The 20,111-nt window shown below is 45.4% G+C and overlaps 1 protein-coding gene across 1 annotated transcript in view; it reads left to right on the top strand.

Moving 5' to 3' along the window:
* CA9 (carbonic anhydrase 9) overlaps positions 1-11,957 on the top strand; it is a 290,038-nt gene extending 278,081 nt beyond the window's left edge. Inside the window, exon 12 of the mRNA XM_069745328.1 lies at positions 10,190-11,957. Within this exon, the coding sequence (XP_069601429.1) occupies positions 10,190-10,253 (64 nt within the window). The 3' untranslated portion in view covers positions 10,254-11,957. The remainder of the gene's footprint in view (positions 1-10,189) is intronic.
* The last annotated feature ends 8,154 nt before the right edge of the window (positions 11,958-20,111 follow it).

The following is a 20,111-nucleotide window of genomic DNA, read 5'->3' as shown; positions in this document are numbered from 1 at the left end:
TGCCGGTAAAGTTCAAAGCAAATGATGGAGGAGAGGGCGTCACCTGACACTACCTCTCCCATCATTCCCCACTCTGCCTCTGACACGGCCATTGCTATATACTATATGGGCTGTTATATGCTACGTGGGCTGTGCTATATACTACATGGCTCTTCTATATACTACGTGGGCAGTGTTATATACTATGTGGCTGTGCTATATACTACATGGCTGTTCTATATACTACATGGGCCGTGTTATATACTACATGAGCTGTGTTTATATAATATGTGACTGTGCTATATACTTTATGGGCTTTTATATGCTATGTGGGCTGTGCTATATACTATGTGGCTGTGTTATATGCTACATGGGCTGTTATATACTACATGGCTGTGTTATATGCTATGTGGCTGTGTTATTTACTACGTGGGCTGTGTTATATACTACAAGGCTATGTTATATGCGATCATGAATCGTGGTATGTGTTAAAGGGGGGTCCACTGAGACTCTTTCGCCCGGGGCCCTCAAAAACCTGGAGCCGGCCCTGGCATACACCCACAAGTACTAAGAGAACTAAGTAATGTAATAGATAAACCATTATTTCTTATTTTTAGGGACTCTATAGCGACAGGGTCTGTTCCGCAGGACTGGCGCATAGCAAATGTGGTGCCAATATTCAAAAAGGGCTCTAAAAGTGAACCTGGAAATTATAGGCCAGTAAGTCTAACCTCTATTGTTGGTAAAATATGTGAAGGGTTTCTGAGGGATGTTATTCTGGATTATCTCAATGAGAATAACTGTGTAACTCCATATCAGCATGGGTTTATGTGAAATCGCTCCTGTCAAACCAATCTAATCAGTTTTTATGAAGAGGTAAGCTATAGGCTGGACCACGGTGAGTCATTGGACGTGGTATATCTCGATTTTTCCAAAGCGTTTGATACCGTGCCGCACAAGAGGTTGGTACACAAAATGAGAATGCTTGGTCTGGGGGAAAATGTGTGTAAATGGGTTAGTAACTGGCTTAGTGATAGAAAGCAGAGGGTGGTTATAAATGGTATAGTCTCTAACTGGGTCGCTGTGACCAGTGGGGTACCGCAGGGGTCAGTATTGGGACCTGTTCTCTTCAACATATTCATTAATGATCTGGTAGAAGGTTTACACAGTAAAATATCGATATTTGCAGATGATACAAAACTATGTAAAGCAGTTAATACAAGAGAAGATAGTATTCTGCTACAGATGGATCTGGATAAGTTGGAAACTTGGGCTGAAAGGTGGCAGATGAGGTTTAACAATGATAAATGTAAGGTTATACACATGGGAAGAAGGAATCAATATCACCATTACACACTGAACGGGAAACCACTGGGTAAATCTGACAGGGAGAAGGACTTGGGGATCCTAGTTAATGATAAACTTACCTGGAGCAGCCAGTGCCAGGCAGCAGCTGCCAAGGCAAACAGGATCATGGGGTGCATTAAGAGAGGTCTGGCTACACATGATGAGAGCATTATACTGCCTCTGTACAAATCCCTAGTTAGACCGCACATGGAGTACTGTGTCCAGTATTGGGCACCGGTGCTCAGGAAGGATATAATGGAACTAGAGAGAGTACAAAGGAGGGCAACAAAATTAATAAAGGGGATGGGAGAACTACAATACCCAGATAGATTAGCGAAATTAGGATTATTTAGTCTAGAAAAAAGACGACAGAGGGGCGATCTAATAACCATGTATAAATATATAAGGGGACAATACAAATATCTCGCTGAGGATCTGTTTATACCAAGGAAGGTGACGGGCACAAGGGGGCATTCTTTGCGTCTGGAGGAGAGAAGGTTTTTCCACCAACATAGAAGAGGATTCTTTACTGTTAGGGCAGTGAGAATCTGGAATTGCTTGCCTGAGGAGGTGGTGATGGCGAACTCAGTCGAGGGGTTCAAGAGAGGCCTGGATGTCTTCCTGGAGCAGAACAATATTGTATCATACAATTATTAGGTTCTGTAGAAGGACGTAGATCTGGGGATTTATTATGATGGAATATAGGCTGAACTGGATGGACAAATGTCTTTTTTCGGCCTTACTAACTATGTTACTATGTTACATACAGTGTTATGTGCACCACATAGTCCTCCATACAGTGTTATGTGCACCACATAGTACTCCATACAGTATTATGGTCACCACATAGTCCTACATTTAGTATTATTGGCACCACATAGTCCTCCATGCAGTATTATGGGCACCATATATTGCTCCATGCAGTGTAATGAGCCCCATATAATGCTCCATGCAGTATAATGTGCCCATATAATGCTCCACACAGAATAATGGCCCCATATATTTCCCTGTATTGACTAATGGCCGCATATAATGCTCCATACAATGTAATTGCCCCATATATTTCTCCATATAGAATAATGGTCCCATAGAATGCTTTGCACAGTATATAATGGGTCCGATGTATTGTTTCATACAGTATAATGGGCCCAATATATTGTTCCATATAGTATAGCAGGCCCCATATAATCCACAATTCAGTAAAATGGGCCCATATTTTACTCCATACAGTTTAATGGGCCCCATATATTGCCCCATATAGTATAATGGGCCCCATATAATGCTCCATACAGTATAACATTCACAGAAAAAGAAAAAATATACTTGGGGGTATACTGGACAACAAATTCACAGAAGAAAAACCCCGGTATTAAATGATTAAAATATTACCTTTTATTAATTAAATTTAAAAGAACATCATGATTAGTGCACTACAAGAACCATCACCATAACAACAACATCCAGTAGGAAAGGCCAGGGTGGTGCCTAGCCCTACACTTCACTATATGCACCCTACCTATCAGCGGAGGTTGGCACCCTATTACCTGCGCAGATGGCGCCCCGCTCACCATCGACTATCCCTACTACCCCTATTTGCCCTTATAGGGTGGGATAGATGTAAGCTCGTTTTCTGTCTCGTATAGATGAGCTACGAATGAACGTTATGGATAGGAAACTCTGAATATTTCCAATTATTGGCACTTTAAGCACTAAAGCACCTTATTATTTTGGGGCAAGATCTATCTAATAAGGGATAAAGCAGGGCATCAGCCCTCGAGGAGCGGGGGGTGCCAAACACGCGAGATTTATCAATAGGGTGTCAACCTCCGCTGACAGGCAGGGACAAGATAGGGACAGCCCCCCGTCGCCACTATATCCTTGTGGACCAAATACTAATTATGACAGTCAGCACATTGTATGCATGAAATACATCTATCCCACCCTATGAGGGCCCAATAGGGGTAGTAGGGATAGTCGACGGTGAGCGGGGGCGCGATCTGCGCAGGTAATAGGGTGCCAACCTCCGCTGATAGGTAGGGTGCATATAGAGAAGTGTAGGGCTAGGCACCACCCTGGCCTTTCCTACTGGATGTTGTTGTTATGGTGATGGTTTTTGTAGTGCACTAATCATGATGTTCTTTTAAATTTAATTAATAAAAGGTAATATTTTAATCATTTAACCCCTTCGCGCCAGCCGCCGTACTAGTACTGCGCTGCCGGCACTGCATAAGTGCCAGCAGCAGTACTAGTACGGCGCACCGATCACCGCGGTCTCGCGCTGAGCGCCGCGGTGATCGGGTGCGGGTGTCAGCTGTATATGACAGCTGACACCCCGCAGCAATGCCCACGATCGGCGCTATCGCCGATCGCGGGCATTTAACCCCTCTGATGCCGCTGTCAGTAGTGACAGCGGCATAGAGGGGGATCGCGCAGGGACGGGGGCTCCCTGCGCTCTCCCACCGGAGCAACGCAATGAGATCGCGTTGCTCCGGTGACCAGGAAGGAGTCCCCGGATCCAAGATGGCCGCCGGACTCCTTCCGGGTCATGAAGTGACCTGGCTAGCCGGCGCCTGCTAAGAGCAGGCGCTGGAAAGCCAGCTAAGCTGCCTGTCAGATCGTTGATCTGACAGTGTGCTATGCACAGTGTCAGATCAACGATCTGATCTAATACAGAGATGTCCCACCCTGGGACAATGTTAGAAAGTAAAAAAAAAAAAATAGAATGTGTAAAAAAAAAAATTTAAAAAAATCCCCAAATTAAAAAAAAAAAAACATTTCCCAATAAATACATTTATTTATGTAAAAAAAAAAAACAATAAATGTACACATATTTGGTATCGCCGCGTCCGTAACGACCTGCTCTATAAAACTATCACACTAGTTAACCCCTTCAGTGAACACCGCAAAAAAAAAAAAAAAAAAAACAAGGCAAAAAACAACGCTTTATTATCATACAGGCGAACAAAAAGTAGAATAACACGCGACCAAAATGACGGATATAAATAACCATGGTACCGCTGAAAACGTCATCTTGTCCCGCAAAAAAAAAGCCGCCATACAGCATCATCAGCAGAAAAATAAAAAAGTTATAGCTCTCAGAATAATGCGATGCAAAAACAATTATTTTTTTATATAAAATAGTTTTTATTGTGTAAAAGCGCCAAAACATAAAAAAATTACATAAATGAGGTATCGCTGTAATCGTACTGACCCGAAGAATAAAACTGCTTTATCCATTTTACCACACGTGGAACGGTATAAACGCCCCCCCTAAAAGAAATTCAGGAATTGCTGGTTTTTGTTCATTCCGCCTCCCAAAAATCGGAATAAAAAGCGATCAAAAAATGTCATCTGCCCGAAAATGTTACCAATAAAAACATCAACTCGTCCCACAAAAAACAAGACCTCATATGACTCTGTGGGCCAAAATATGGATAAATTATAGCTCTCAAAATGTGGTGATGCAAAAACTATTTTTTGCAATAAAAAGCGTCTTTTAGTGTGTGACAGCTGCCAATCATAAAAATCCGCCAGAAAAAACGCTATAAAAGTAAATCAAACCCCCCTTCATCACCCCCTTAGTTAGGGAAAAATAATAAAATGTAAAAAAATGTATTTATTTCCATTTTCCCATTAGGGCTAGGGTTAGGGCTAGGGTTAGGGCTAGGGTTAGGGCTAGGGTTAGGGTTAGGGCTAGGGCTAGGGTTAGGGTTGGGGTTAGGGTTTCAGTTATAATTGGGGGTTTCCACTGTTTAGGCACATCAGGGGCTCTCCAAACGCGACATGGCGTCCGATCTCAATTCCAGCCAATTCTGCTTTGAAAAAGTAAAACAGGGATCCTTCCCTTCCGAGTTTTCCTGTGTGCCCAAACAGTGGTTCCTCCCAACATATGGGGTATCAGCGTTCTCAGGACAAGTTGGACAACAACTTTTGGGGTCCAATTTGTCCTGTTACCCTTGGGAAAATAAAAGCATAGGGGATAAAATATCATTTTCGTGGAAAAAAATTTTTTTTTATTTTCACCGCTCTGCGTTATAAACTGTAGTGAAACACTTGTTGGTTCAAAGCTCACACAACACATCTAGATAAGTTCCTTGGGGGGTCTAGTTTCCAATATGGGGTCACTTGTGGGTAGTTTCTACTGTTTAGGTACATCAGGGGCTCTGCAAATGCAACATGACACCTGCAGTCCATTCCATCTAAGTCTGCATTTCAAATGGTGCTCCTTCCCTTCCGAGCTCTGCCATGCACTCAAACGGTGGTTCCCCCCCACATGTGGGGTATCAGCGTACTCAGGACAAATTGGACAATAACATTTGTGGTCCACTATCTCCTGTTACCCTTGGGAGAAAAAAAAATTGCGGGCTAAAACATCATTTTGTGGAAAGAAAAAATGATTTTTTAATTTTCACAATGCTACATTCTAAACTTTAGTGAAACAATTGGGGGTTAAAAGTGCTCACCACACATCTAGATAAGCTCCTTAGGGGGTCTTCTTTCCAAAATGGGGTCACTTGTGGGGTGTTTCCACTGTTAAGGCACGTCAGGGGCTCTCCAAATGCGACATGGCGTCCGATCTCAATTCCAGCCAATTTTGCATTGAAAAGTCAAATGGCGCTCCTTCCCTTCCGAGCTCTGCCATGCGCTCAAACAGTGGTTTATCCCCATATATGAAGTATCGACGTACTCAGGACAAATTGCAAAACAACTTTTGGGGTCCAATTTATCCTTTTACCCTTGGGAAAATAAAAAATTTGGGGCAAAAAGATCATTTTTTGTGAAAATTAAATATAATTTTTTTTTTACGGCTCTACATTATAAACTTCTGTGAAGCACTTGGAGGTTCAAAGTGCTCACCACACATCTAGATTAGTTCCTTAGGGGGTCTACTTTCCAAAATGGTGTCACTTGTGGGGGTTTCCACTGTTTAGGCACATCAGGGGCTCTCCAATCGTGACATGGGCTCCGATCTCAATTCCAGCAAATCTCGCATTGAAAAGTCAAATGGCGCTCCTTCCCTTCCGAGCTCTGCCATGTGCCCAAACAGTGGTTTACCCCCACATATGGGGTATCAGCGTACTCAGGACAAATTGTACAACGTCTTTTGTGGTCCAATTTCTCCTGTTACCCTTGGTAAAATGAAACAAATTGGACCTGAAGTAAAAATTTTGTGAAAAAAAAGTTAAATGTTCAATTTTTTTAAACATTCAAAAAATTCCTGTGAAGCACCTGAAGGGTTAATAAACTTTTTGAATGTGGTTTTGAGTACCTTGAGGGGTGCAGTTTTTAGAATGGTGTCACTTTTGGGCATTTTCTGTCATATAGACCCCTGAAAGTCACTTCAAGTGTGAGGTGGTCCGTAAAAAAATGGTTTTGTAAATTTTGTTGCAAAAATGAGAAATCGCTGGTCAACTTTTAACCCTTATAACGTCCTAACAAAAAAAAATTATGTTTCCAAAATTGTGCTGATGTAAAGCAGACATGTGGGAAATGTTGTTTATTAACTATATTATGTGATATAACTCTCTAATTTAAGGGCATAAAAACTAAGAGTTTGAAAATTGCTAAATTTTCATAATTTCCGACAAATTTTTGTTTTTTTCACAAATAAATGCAAGTCGTATCGAAGAAGTTTTACCACTATCATGAAGTACAATATGTCACGAGAAAACAATGTCAGAATCACCAGGATCCGTTGAAGCGTTTCAGAGTTATGACCTCATAAAGTGACAGTGGTCAGAATTGTAAAAATTGGCCCTGTCACTTAGGTGAAAACAGGCTTTGGGGTGAAGGGGTTAATACTGGCTCCATACAGTACAACGGCCCCTTATATTTCATGGAAAGAATAACGGCCCCATATAATGCTCCATACAGTATAATTGCCCTACATATTGCTCCATATAGAATAATGGCCTCATATAATGCCACACATTATATAATGGCCCCCAAATATTGCTCCATACCGTATAATAGACGAAAATAATGCTCCATACAGAATAATTGACCTATATAATGCTCCATACAGAATAATTAATGCGCCCCATAAAATACAATAATAATCTTTATTTTTAAATAGCGTTAACATATTCCGCAGCGCTTTACAGTTTGCACACATTATCATCGCTGTCCCCGTTGAGGCTCACAATCTAAATTCCCTATCAGTATGTCTTTGGAATGTGGGAGGAAACCGGAGATCCCGGAGGAAATCCACGCAAACACGGAGAGAACATACAAAGTCCTTGCAGATGTTATCCAAGGTGGGATTAGAACCCAGGACTCCAGCGCTGCAAGGCTGCACTGCTAACCACCGAGCCACCGTGCTCCATACAGAATAATGGCCCCATAGACTGCTTCGTACAGTATAATGGCTCCAGATATTGTTCCACACAGTAAATGGGCCCGATATATTGCTCAATACAGTCTAATAGGCCCCATATGTTGCTTCATACATTAATAGAAATCAAATACTCACCTCTCCCGTTACCCAAAAGGCCTGGACTGCTCAGTGATTTCTGACTCTCTGTACTGCCCAGGACAGAGGGCATGCAGTAGTGACATCATCGCGCCCTATGTCTTTCTCCTTCTTCCTTCTCTCTTTCGGGCCCACCAGGCATTTCACCAGTATCCCACCAGGCCAGTCTGACCCTGCAGAAGACCAGGCCCAGTGTATTCCTGTCTTCATGTAGGAGAGTAGTGAAGTCATACATGGAACAGAGCTGGGAATAGACCAAATCCAGTCTATTCCGATTATCATGTGTAGGAGAGTTAGTTAGGGCATGCATGGAGCGAAGCGGGGAGAAGTCCAGGTCCAGTGTATTTCCATTATCATGTGTAGGAGAGTTAGTGAGGGCATGCATGGAGCGAAGCGGGGAGAAGTCCAGGTCCAGTGTATTTCCATTATCATGTGTAGGAGAGTTAGTTAGGGCATGCATGGAGCGAAGCGGGGAGAAGTCCAGGTCCAGTGTATTTCCATTATCATGTGTAGGAGAGTTAGTTAGGGCATGCATGGAGCGAAGCGGGGAGAAGTGCAGGTCCAGTGTATTTCCATTATCATGGGTAGAAAAGCTAGTGAGGAAATACACAGAGCAGAGCGGGAAGAAGATCAGGTTCAGTGTATGCCCATCCTCATGTGTAGGGGAGTTCGTAAGGCCATATTTGGAGCAGAGCCAGGAGAAGATGAGGTCCAATGTATTTATTTTCTAATGTAGTAGAATAATGAGGTCATTCATGGAACAGAGCTGGGAGACCAGGTCTAGTGTATTGCCATCATCATGTAGAATTAGTAAGGTCATACGTGGAGCTGAGGCAGGAGAAGACCAGGTCCAGTGTATTCTTACCCTCATCTGTAGGAGAGTTAGCGAGGTTATACACGGAACAGAGCTGAGATAACACCAGGTTCATTGTATTCCCATCTTCATGTGTAGGAAAGTTAATAAGGTCAAACACAGAGCAAAGCCAGGAGAAGACCAGGCTGAGTGTATTCCCATCTTCATGTGTAGGAGAGTTAATGAGGTCATACATGGAGCAAAGCTGAGAGAAGACCAGGTCCAGTGTATTCCCAATATCATCTGTAGTAGAGTTAGTAAGATCATTAACGGAACACAGCTGGGAGAAGACTAGGTCCAGTGTATTCCCATTCTCATGTGTAAGAGAGTTTGTGGGATCATACACTGAACCAAGCCAGTAAAAGATCAGGTCCAATGTATTACCATCTTAATGTGTAGGAGAGTTAGTAAGTTTATACATGGAACAGGGCAGGGAGAAGACGAGATCCAGTGTATTCCCATCTCCATGTTTAGGAGATTTAGTAAGGTCATACACTGAGTAGCGCTATGGGAAAACTAGGTCTGGTGTATTACAACTTTCATGTGTAGGATTTTGAGTCAGGTCATACACTGAGCAGAGCTGGGAGAAATCCAGGTATTGTGTATTTCTACCTCCATGTGTAGGACAGTTTGTGAGGTCATACATGGAGCAGATTCAGAAGACCAGGTCCACTGTATTTCCATCCTCATGTATAAGAGAGTTAGTGAGGTCATATACAAAGTAAAGCAGGGAGAATACCGGGCCCAGTGTATTCCCATCCTCATCTGTTGGAGAGTTAGTAAGGCCATTAATGGATCAGAGCTGGGAGAACACCAGGTTCAGTGTTTTCCCATCCTCATGTGTAAGAGAGTTAGTGAGGTCATATACAAAGTAAAGCAGGGAGAATACCGGGCCCAGTGTATTCCCATCCTCATCTGTTGGAGAGTTAGTAAGGCCATTAATGGATCAGAGCTGGGAGAACACCAGGTTCAGTGTTTTCCCATCCTCATGTGTAAGAGAGTTAGTGAGGTCATATACGAAACAAAGCTGGGGGAAGATCAGGGCCAGTGTATTCCCATCCTCATCTGTTGGAGAGTTAGTAAGGTCATTAATGGAGCAGAGCTGCGAGAAGGCCAGGCTCAGTGTATTCCTATCCTCATGTGTAAGGGAGTTAGTGGGATCATACACTGAGCCAAGCCAAGAGAAGACCAGGTCCAGTGTATTACCGTCTTCATGTGTAGGAGAATTAGTAAGGTAGTACATGGAACAGAGCCATTAGAAGAAGAGATTCAGTGTATTCCCATTCTCATGTGTAGGAGAGTTAGTAAGGTCGTACACTAAGTACAGCTGTGAGAAAACCAGGCCCGGTGTATTCCAGCCTTCAAGTGTAGGAGTTCATTCAGGTCATTCACTGAGCAGAGCTGGAAGAAGTCCAGGTCCAGTGTATTCCTGCTTTCATGTGTAGGATAGTTAGTAAGGTCCAGTGTTTTCCAGACCTCATATGGAGGAGAGTGATGTTCATATATTTATTAGTTACCTTTAATCTTATTTCTTTCAGGTCGCTGGATTCTAAATCAAATGTCATCTATAAAGCAGCAACAGCAGAGGAGAACATGGCATGACCGGCACAGATTGATAAAGGGTGTATATAGTCTATATAGCAGCAACATAGAGTGGACCCCAAGGTGGGAGGATGTCATAGAGATGTGTGTTTGGGGGATTGTCACTTACAGACATCTGTCCGGTGTGTGGTGTGGGGGTGATTGTAACTCGAGGAGGTCATGTTTTTTTGTGGGAGGGCTTGTCCTTGGTATTCTGTGTGTGGGGAGGGTATTGTCACTTGTAGAACTTATCCCAGTTGTAGGTTTTCTTGGGGTGAAATTGTTATTGGTAGGGCCTGTTCTAGGTGTGGAAGGGATAGCCACTAGCAGGGCCTGTCTAGAATGTCATTGGGTGTAACCAATTGGCTTATCTTGGCTGTGGAGGGATTGTCACATGTAGGGCTTCTCTTGATTATTCGGGTAATGGTAATTGCACCCGTAGGGCATTTCCTGGGTGTACTTGGGTGTCACCAGGAGAGCCTATCCTTGGTGTGGGAGATATTGTCACCAGTAGGGCTTTTCCTGAGATGTGGGGGATTGTCACCAATTGGGCCTGTCCTGGGTGTGGAGGCATTGTCATCTGCAGTGCCTTTCCATGATACTTTTCAGAGTTAGGGACAGTCCTGGTTGTGGGGGAATTATTACCAGTAGGACCTGACCTTGATATTGTTGGGTGTCACCAGTAAGGTCTGTTGTGGGTGTGCGTGGGGGGGGGGGTTGTCATAAGAAGGGCATTTCATTCATGCTGTTTGGTGTCAGCAGGAAGGCCTCTACAGGGTGTTGTCTGGTGGCACAAGGAGGGTCTGCCCTGCGTGGTACTTGTTGCCACCAAGAGGACCTGTCCCGAACGCTTTCAGTGGCACCATAAAGACCTGTTCCTGGATACCATTGGGTGTCAGCAGTAGGGCCTGTCCTAGGTGTCACTTCATGTCACCAGAAGGCCTGTCCAGTAGTCATTGCATGTCACCTGCTCTGGGTATGGTTGGGTCTCAGCAGTATGGGCTATTGTAGGTGTCATTTGGTGTCACCAGAGGGCCTGTTCAGTGAGTGTTTGGTGTCACCATTAGGGTTGGTTCCCAGTAGTTATTGCATGTCACCTGCTCTGGGTATGGTTGGGTCTCAGTAGTATGGGCTATTGTAGGTGTCATTTGGTGTCACCAGAGGGCCTGTCCAGTGCACGTTTGGTCTCACCATTAGGGTTGGTTCCCAGTAGTCATTGCATGTCACCTGTCTTGAGTATGGTTGGGTCTCAGTAGTATGGGCTATTGTAGGTGTCATTTGATGTCACCAGAGGGCCTGTCCAGTGCACGTTTGGTCTCACCATTAGGGTTGGTTCCCAGTAGTCATTGCATGTCACCTGTCTTGAGTATGGTTGGGTCTCGGTAGTTTGGGCTATTGTAGGTGTCATTTGGTGTCACCAGAGGGCCTGTCCAGTAAGCGTTTGGTGTCACCATTAGGGTTGGTTTCCAGTAGTCATTGCATGTCACCTGTCTTGAGTATGGTTGGGTCTCGGTAGTATGGGCTGTTGTAGGTGTCATTTGGGGTCACCAGAGGGCCTGTCCTGGGTGTGGATTGTATGGGGTTAGGTTAACATATGGGGGCAAATATCACACTGTATATATTCTGTGTAGCCGACATATCACGTACCAGTAAATATATTTGTATAAACCGTGGTAATCGTGTCCTCACTGTGAATATCCTCATTTTGGTTACAGTTTAAATCTTGAACCTGATTAATAAATTCCATTTTTACGTCATTTTTCACCTTCGGGCGATTAGGTGTGTTGTCCATAAAATGTATCCTCAGCAGATCGCTCACGTATAGGATAAACAACCCCCATACTGGGCTCGGAGCCATCACCCTGATCCGGGAGGATCTCCGTATATGGAATCATTGAGTATTTCTTCCCAGTCCGGAGTCTAGGGAGGGAGGCCATAAATGGAGACCGCAGAAAGCAGGAATTCAGACTCCTTCCCCCGGATCCAAGATTCCACACACGGCAATAATGACTCAATACCCAAACACAGCCTGAGAGATGGCGGAATCTGCTCCAGCATCCGGACGGTTAACTACACCCCATCCCCCGCCATCACCCTATAACATGGGGACCACAAAGTGAGCAATACAGTGATGGGGCAGGAAGACCTCCAGCCCTGTGGGACAGTAAGTCATATGGCATGTGGGTCTCTTCCTATATCCTGGACACGACCTCAAAGTGGAGTCTGGAATAATAATAATAATAATAATAATAATAATAATAATAATACATTCAGACAGTAATATTAAAAGAATAGTAACATAGTAATAACAACAATAATAATAGTAATATGGAAATCTACATAAATCTAAAACAATGTAATATTAATGAAGAAGTAAAAGTAATAAATTATCACAGTAATTGTTATTAAAAATAGTAATAATAAAACACTAATTACAAAATCAATATAACTTAGTATAAATAATACTAATAATAAAGACATTATATAAACAATAATAATATATATGAATAATATTAATAATGAAGTAATAAAAGTAATAATAAAATAATAATATAATACAAAAATAAATAACAGTAATAATAAATATGAAAGAAAAGTAATTATTTCATGCAGTAATAATAAAATAATAGTCATAATAAGAGTAGTCATAAAATAACAGGCGAGGACAAGCTCTAGTGTGATTCTGATATTAACCCACCTCATAATGAAACCCCATTGTTTGTTCGGTCTAGGAATCGCACACATGACGACCCTTTTCAGAGGGAGCACAACATACCTCCAAACCGTTATGAAACCAGCTGGACAGTACCGAATCCATTGTCCTCAGGACACAAATACAAATGTGGAGCAGAAAGGGGTCACATCTCCACTCCACTATTCATTTTAGGAGTTATTATTATTATTATACATTTTTATAGCGCCATTTATTCCATTTACATGTGAAAACGAGGCAAATATAGACAAATACAATTAAACATGAGCAAAAAAACAAGGCACACGGGTACATAAGGAGGGAGGACCCTGTCCGCGAGGGCTCACAGTCTGCAGGGGATGGGTGAGGATACACTAGGAGAGGGTAGGGCAGGTTGTGCGGCAGTTCAGTAGGTTGAGGATCACTGCAGCCTGTAGGCTTGTCGGAAGAGGTGGGTCTTCAGGTTCTTTTTGAAGGTTTCTATGGTAGGCGCGAGTCTGATGTGTTGGGGTAGAGAGTTCCAGAGTATGGGGGAAGCACGGGAGAAATCTTGGATGCGGTTGTGGGAAGAAGAGATGAGAGGGGAGTAGAGAAGGAGATCTTGAGAGGATCGGAGGTTGCGTGTAGGTAGGTACCAGGAGTGTTATGACCTGGTGGTCAGGACAATAATGGACCTGATGGTTAAGAGCACACGGAACGACCTGATAGTTACAAATAATATAGGACGAGCTCTGAGACGTGGGAACTCTGCCTACCGCAATCCCTAATCCTATCACACACACTAGAAATAGCCGTGGATTGCTCCTAACGCTCCCTATGCAACTCGGCACAGCCTAAGGAACTAGCTAGCCCTGAAGACAGAAAAATAAGCCTACCTTGCCTCAGAGAAATTCCCCAAAGGAAAAGGCAGCCCCCCACATATAATGACTGTGAGTAAAGATGAAAATACAAACACAGAGATGAAATAGATTTAGCAAAGTGAGGCCTGACTTACTGAACAGACTGAGGATAGGAAAGGTAACTTTGCGGTCAGCACAAAAAACTACAAAAAGACCACGCAGAGGGCGCAAAAAGACCCTCCGCACCGACTCACGGTGCGGAGGCGCTCCCTCTGCGTCCCAGAGCTTCCAGTAAGCAAGACAAAAAACAAAATAGCAAGCTGGACAGAAAAATAGCAAACAGAGAAAAACAAGCAGGAACTTAGCTTCTGCTGGGAAGACAGGTCACATGAACGATCCAGGAGTGAACTAGACCAATACTGGAACATTGACAGGTGGCATGGAGCAAATATCTAAGTGGAGTTAAATAGAGCAGCCAGCTAACGAATTAACCTCGTCACCTGTGGAAGGAAACTCAGAAGCCGCAGCCCCATGGACAGAACCAGCCGAAGTACCATTCATGACCACAGGAGGGAGCTTGACAACAGAATTCACAACACAGGAGACCATGTCACAGATGTATGGAGGAGACAGGTTGTGGATGGCTTTGTATGTCATTGTGAGGGTTTTGAACTGGAGTCTCTGGGCGATAGGAAGCCAGTGAAGGGCTTGACACAGGGGAGAGGCTGGGGAATAGCGGGGGGACAGGTGGATTAGTCGGGCAGCAGAGTGTAGGATGGATTGGAGGGGTGCCAGAGTGCTAGAGGGGAGTCCAGAGAGTAGGAGGTTGCAGTAGTCAAGGCGGGAGATGATAAGGGCATGCACTAGTGTTTTTGTGGGTCGCGGTCAAGAAATGCACGGATCTGGGAGATATTTTTGAGTTTGAGACGGCAGGAGGAGGAAAGGGCTTGGATATGTGGCTTGAAAGAGAGGGCAGAGTGGAGGATCACCCCGAGGCACCAGGTATGTGGGACTGGGGAAAGTGAGCAGCCATTTATATTGATAGCTAGGTCTGGTGGAGGGGTAGAGTGAGATGGGGAAAAGATGATGAATTCTGTTTTGTCCATGTTCAGTTTTAGAAAGCGAGCAGAAAAGAAGGCCGAGATAGCAGACAGACAGTGCGGGATTTTGGTAAGTAAGGAGGTGAGGTCAGGTCCAGATAGGTAGATCTGTGTGTCATTGGCGTAGAGATGGAGATGGTACTGCATACCATGGGATTCTATGAGCTGTCCCAGGCCGAAGGTGTAGATGGAGAAGAGTATAGAGGGGTCCTAGAACAGAGCCTTGAGGAACACCGACAGAAAAGGGGTGGAGTGAGGAGATGGTGTGGGGGAGGGAGATACTGAATGTTCGGTCTGTCAGATATGACGAGATCCATGAAAGGGCCAAGTCTGTGATGCCAAGAGATGAGAGAATATGTAGCAGAAGGGAATGGTCCACAGTGTCAAAGGCAGAAGACAGGTCCAGGAGATGGAGGACAGAGTAGTGTCGCTTGCTCCTGGCAGTTAGTAGGTCATTGGTGACTTTAGTTAGGGCAGTTTCAGTTGAGTGATGTGGAGGGAAGCCAGATTGTAACCGGTCAAAGAGGGAGCAGGAGGAGAGGTGGGAGGACAGTTCAAGATGGACATGTTGTTCCGGTAATTTTGAGGCATAAGGGAGAAAAGATATCGGGCGATAGCTAGACACAGAGGATGGGTCGAGGGAGGGCTTTTTGAGGATGGGTGTGATTGAGGCATGTTTGAAGGATGAGGGGAAGACACCTGTTGTGAGTGAGAGGTTGAGGAGATGTGTTAGGGTTGGGACGAAGACTGTGGTGAGGTTAGGGATGAGGTGGGACGGGAGCGGGTCAAGCGTGCAAGTGGTGAGGTATGATCTTGACAGGAGGGTGGAGAGCTGACCTTCTGTCATGGTGGAGAAGCTGGTTTTGGGGGAACAGGGTTGAGCAACTAAGAGGGGCATTGGGCGCTGTGGGCCAAAGCTTTCTCTGATCGTATCGGTCTTCTGTTTAAAGAAGTCTTCAGCAGAAATGAGAGGGGAGGGAGGGAGTGTGGGGGGACAGAGTAGAGAATTGAAAGTGTTGAAAAGCTGTTTAGGGTTGTGAGACAGGAAGGATATGAGAGATGAGAGGTAAGTTTGTTTTGCGGCAGTGAGCACGGACTTGAAGCTGGCAAGGGACTGCTTGTATGTAGTGAAGTGGTCAGCAGAGTGGGATCTCTTCCATCTCCACTCAGCGATCCTGGAAGCCCGTCTCATTTCTTTGGTCAGGCTGGTCAGCCAGGGCTGTCTGTTGAGTGTACGAGTTTTGCTATGCACGAGCGGGGCGGCCGAATCAAGTGTTGCTGTTATTGTGGTGTTATAAAAAGTGGCAGCAGCATCTGTGTCATGAAGGGAGGCTATGTCGGTAAGAGGGAGAAGGGACTCAGAGAGTGATTGTAAGTTGAGATGTTTGAGATTTCAGGGAGGGTGAGTAACATAGTAACATAACATAGTAACATAGTTAGTAAGGCCGAAAAAAGACATTTGTCCATCCAGTTCAGCCTATATTCCATCATAATAAATACCCAGATCTACGTCCTTCTACAGAACCTAATAATTGTATGATACAATATTGTTCTGCTCCAGGAAGACATCCAGGCCTCTCTTGAACCCCTCGACTGAGTTCGCCATCACCACCTCCTCAGGCAAGCAATTCCAGATTCTCACTGCCCTAACAGTAAAGAATCCTCTTCTATGTTGGTGGAAAAACCTTCTCTCCTCCAGACGCAAAGAATGCCCCCTTGTGCCCGTCACCTTCCTTGGTATAAACAGATCCTCAGCGAGATATTTGTATTGTCCTCTTATATACTTATGCATGGTTATTAGATCGCCCCTCAGTCGTCTTTTTTCTAGACTAAATAATCCTAATTTCGCTAATCTATCTGGGTATTGTAGTTCTCCCATCCCCTTTATTAATTTTGTTGCCCTCCTTTGTACTCTCTCTAGTTCCATTATATCCTTCCTGAGCACCGGTGCCCAAAACTGGACACAGTACTCCATGTGCGGTCTAACTAGGGATTTGTACAGAGGCAGTATAATGCTCTCATCATGTGTATCCAGACCTCTTTTAATGCACCCCATGATCCTGTTTGCCTTGGCAGCTGCTGCCTGGCACTGGCTGCTCCAGGTAAGTTTATCATTAACTAGGATCCCCAAGTCCTTCTCCCTGTCAGATTTACCCAGTGGTTTCCCGTTCAGTGTGTAATGGTGATATTGATTCCCTCTTCCCATGTGTATAACCTTACATTTATCATTGTTAAACCTCATCTGCCACCTTTCAGCCCAAGTTTCCAACTTATCCAGATCCATCTGTAGCAGAATACTATCTTCTCTTGTATTAACTGCTTTACATAGTTTTGTATCATCTGCAAATATCGATATTTTACTGTGTAAACCTTCTACCAGATCATTAATGAATATGTTGAAGAGAACAGGTCCCAATACCGACCCCTGCGGTACCCCACTGGTCACAGCGACCCAGTTAGAGACTATACCATTTATAACCACCCTCTGCTTTCTATCACTAAGTGAGTTTGTGGAGTGGGGGTTGCACACTGGGAGAGGAGAGGGAAGAGAATGTCAGTAGGTTGTGGTTAGACAGGGAGAGGGGAGAGTTAGTGAGATTAGTAAGGGAGCAGAGGCAGGTGAAGATGAGGTCCAGCGTGTGGCCATCTTTGCGAGTGGCCTCAGAAGACCATTGAGTGAGGCCAAAGGAGGCAGCAGTGATAAAAGTTTAGAGGCAGCTGAGGTGGAAGTGTCAATGGGGATATTGAAATCACCCATTATGATAGTGGGGATGTCAGCAGAGAGGAAATGAAGTAGCCAGGTGGTGAAGTGGTCGAGAAAGGTGGAGATGGCTAGTTCTGGGGGGCGGTAGATGACAGCCAGCTGGAGGTTGGAGGAGGAATAGATGCGGACGGAGTGCACCTCGAACGAGGGAAGAGTAGCGGAGGGTGGTAGTGGGATAGGAGTAAAGGAGCAGGTGTCGGACAGAAGCAAGCCAACCCCTCCACCACGTTTGTTGCTGGGGCGAGGGGTGTGAGAGAGGTGGAATCCACCATAGGAAAATGCAGCTGGAGAGGCCGAGTCAGAGGGGGTGAGCCAGGTTTTAGTTATGCCAAGGAAGGAGAGTTTGTTGGTGAGAGTTGAGAGTAAAGAGCCTGCAATGACCGTCAGGTCAGGTGAAAACCTAAGGTCATGTGATTGGGCTGCAGATCACAATAGCAAAGGGGTTAAAATATGGTGGGATACATGAGTAAGTGGGATGCATGTGTGGTTGGAAATATACTCCGGGGACATCATACTGTGTGTGTGGGTATATACTGTGAGGAAATCATTCTGTATGTGGGGGAATATACTGTGAGGAAATCATTCTGTGTGTGGGGAGATGTTCTGTGGGAACATCGTACTATACATGGAGGAAAATTAAGATTGAGAACATCATACTGTATGTAGGGGAATATACTGTGGGGTCATCATATTGTATGTGAGGACATCATACTATGTGGGGTCATCCTACTATGTGTGGGGGAATGTACTGTAGGGACATCATACTGTGTGTGGGGAATGTACTGTGGGGACATCATACTGTGTGTGGGGAATGTACTGTGGGGACATCATACTGTGTGTGGGGAATGTACTGTGGGGACATTATACTGTGTGTGGGGAATGTACTGTGGGGACATTATACTGTGTGGGGAATGTACTGTGGGGACATCATACTGTGTGTGGGAAATGTACTGTGGGGACATCATACTGTGTGTGGGGAATGTACCGTGGGGACATCATACTGTGTGGGGAATGTACTGTGGGGACATCATACTGTGTGTGGGGAATGTACCGTGGGGACATCATACTGTGTGGGGAATGTACTGTGGGGACATCATACTGTGTGTGGGGAATGTACCGTGGGGACATCATACTGTGTGGGGAATGTACTGTGGGGACATCATACTGTGTGTGGGGGAATGTACTGTGGGGACATCATACTGTGTGGGGAATGTACTGTGGGGACATCATACTGTGTGGGGAATGTACTGTGGGGACATCATACTCAGTGGCGTAGGAAGGGGGGTGCGGGGGGGGCGGTCCGCCCCGGGCGGCACAATGCGGGGGGCGGCCGGAGCTGCAGGAGAAGAAGGAAAAAAAAAAAAAAAAGACGCCCCTTCGGGCGGCGCCGTCCGCCTCCACGACCAGGGCCAGCTCCCCCCACCTCCGGACCCCGCCCCCCGCTCTAATACTCACCTCTCCTGGTTCCTGCGGCTTCAGCGTCCTCTGACTCTGCGACGTCTCAGAACAGAGGGCGCGATGACGTCACTACTGTGCGCGCCGCTCTGCCTCTCTGTCCTGAGCGTCACAGAGCCGGAGAGACGCTGACTGCACCGAACCTACGCTGGGAACGGGAGAGGTGAGGATTTTACTTTTTTTTTTTTTTTTCTTTATGTCTGACTGTCTGGGGCTGGGGCAATGCTGGACACACTGGGGCAATACTGGAGACCATGGGGCAGATTGCTGGACACACTGGGGCAATACATGAGACCATGGGGCAGATTGCTGGACACACTGGGGCAATACAGGAGACCATGTGGCAGAATGCTGGACACACTGGGGCAATACAGGAGACCATGGGGCAGATTGCTGGACACACTGGGGCAATACAGGAGACCATGGGGCAGATTGCTGGACACACTGGGGCAATACAGGAGACTATGGGGCAGATTGCTGGACACACTGGGGCAATACTGGAGACCATGGGGCAGAATGCTGGACACACTGGGGCAATACAGGAGACTATGGGGCAGATTGCTGGACACACTGAATACTGGAGACCATGGGGCAGATTTCAGGACACATTGAGGCAATGCTGGAGACCCTGGGGCAGATTTCAGGACACACTGGGGCAATACTGGAGACCATGGGGCAGATTTCAGGACACATTGAGGCAATGCTGGAGACCCTGGGGCAGACTTCTGGACATACTGGGGCAATACTGGAGACCATGGGGCAGATTGCTGGACACACTGGGGCAAAACTGGAGACCATGGGGCAGAATGCTGGACACACTGGGGCAATACAGGAGACTATGGGGCAGATTGCTGGACACACTGAATACTGGAGACCATGGGGCAGATTTCAGGACACATTGAGGCAATGCTGGAGACCCTGGGGCAGACTTCTGGACATACTGGGGCAATACTGGAGACCATGGGGCAGATTTCAGGACACATTGAGGCAATGCTGGAGACCCTGGGGCAGACTTCTGGACATACTGGG

This window comes from Ranitomeya imitator, chromosome 1 (genome assembly GCF_032444005.1).
Source record: "Ranitomeya imitator isolate aRanImi1 chromosome 1, aRanImi1.pri, whole genome shotgun sequence".
In the NCBI taxonomy this organism is placed as follows: Eukaryota; Metazoa; Chordata; class Amphibia; order Anura; family Dendrobatidae; genus Ranitomeya; species Ranitomeya imitator.
This window is presented reverse-complemented; position numbering and strand designations above follow the sequence as displayed.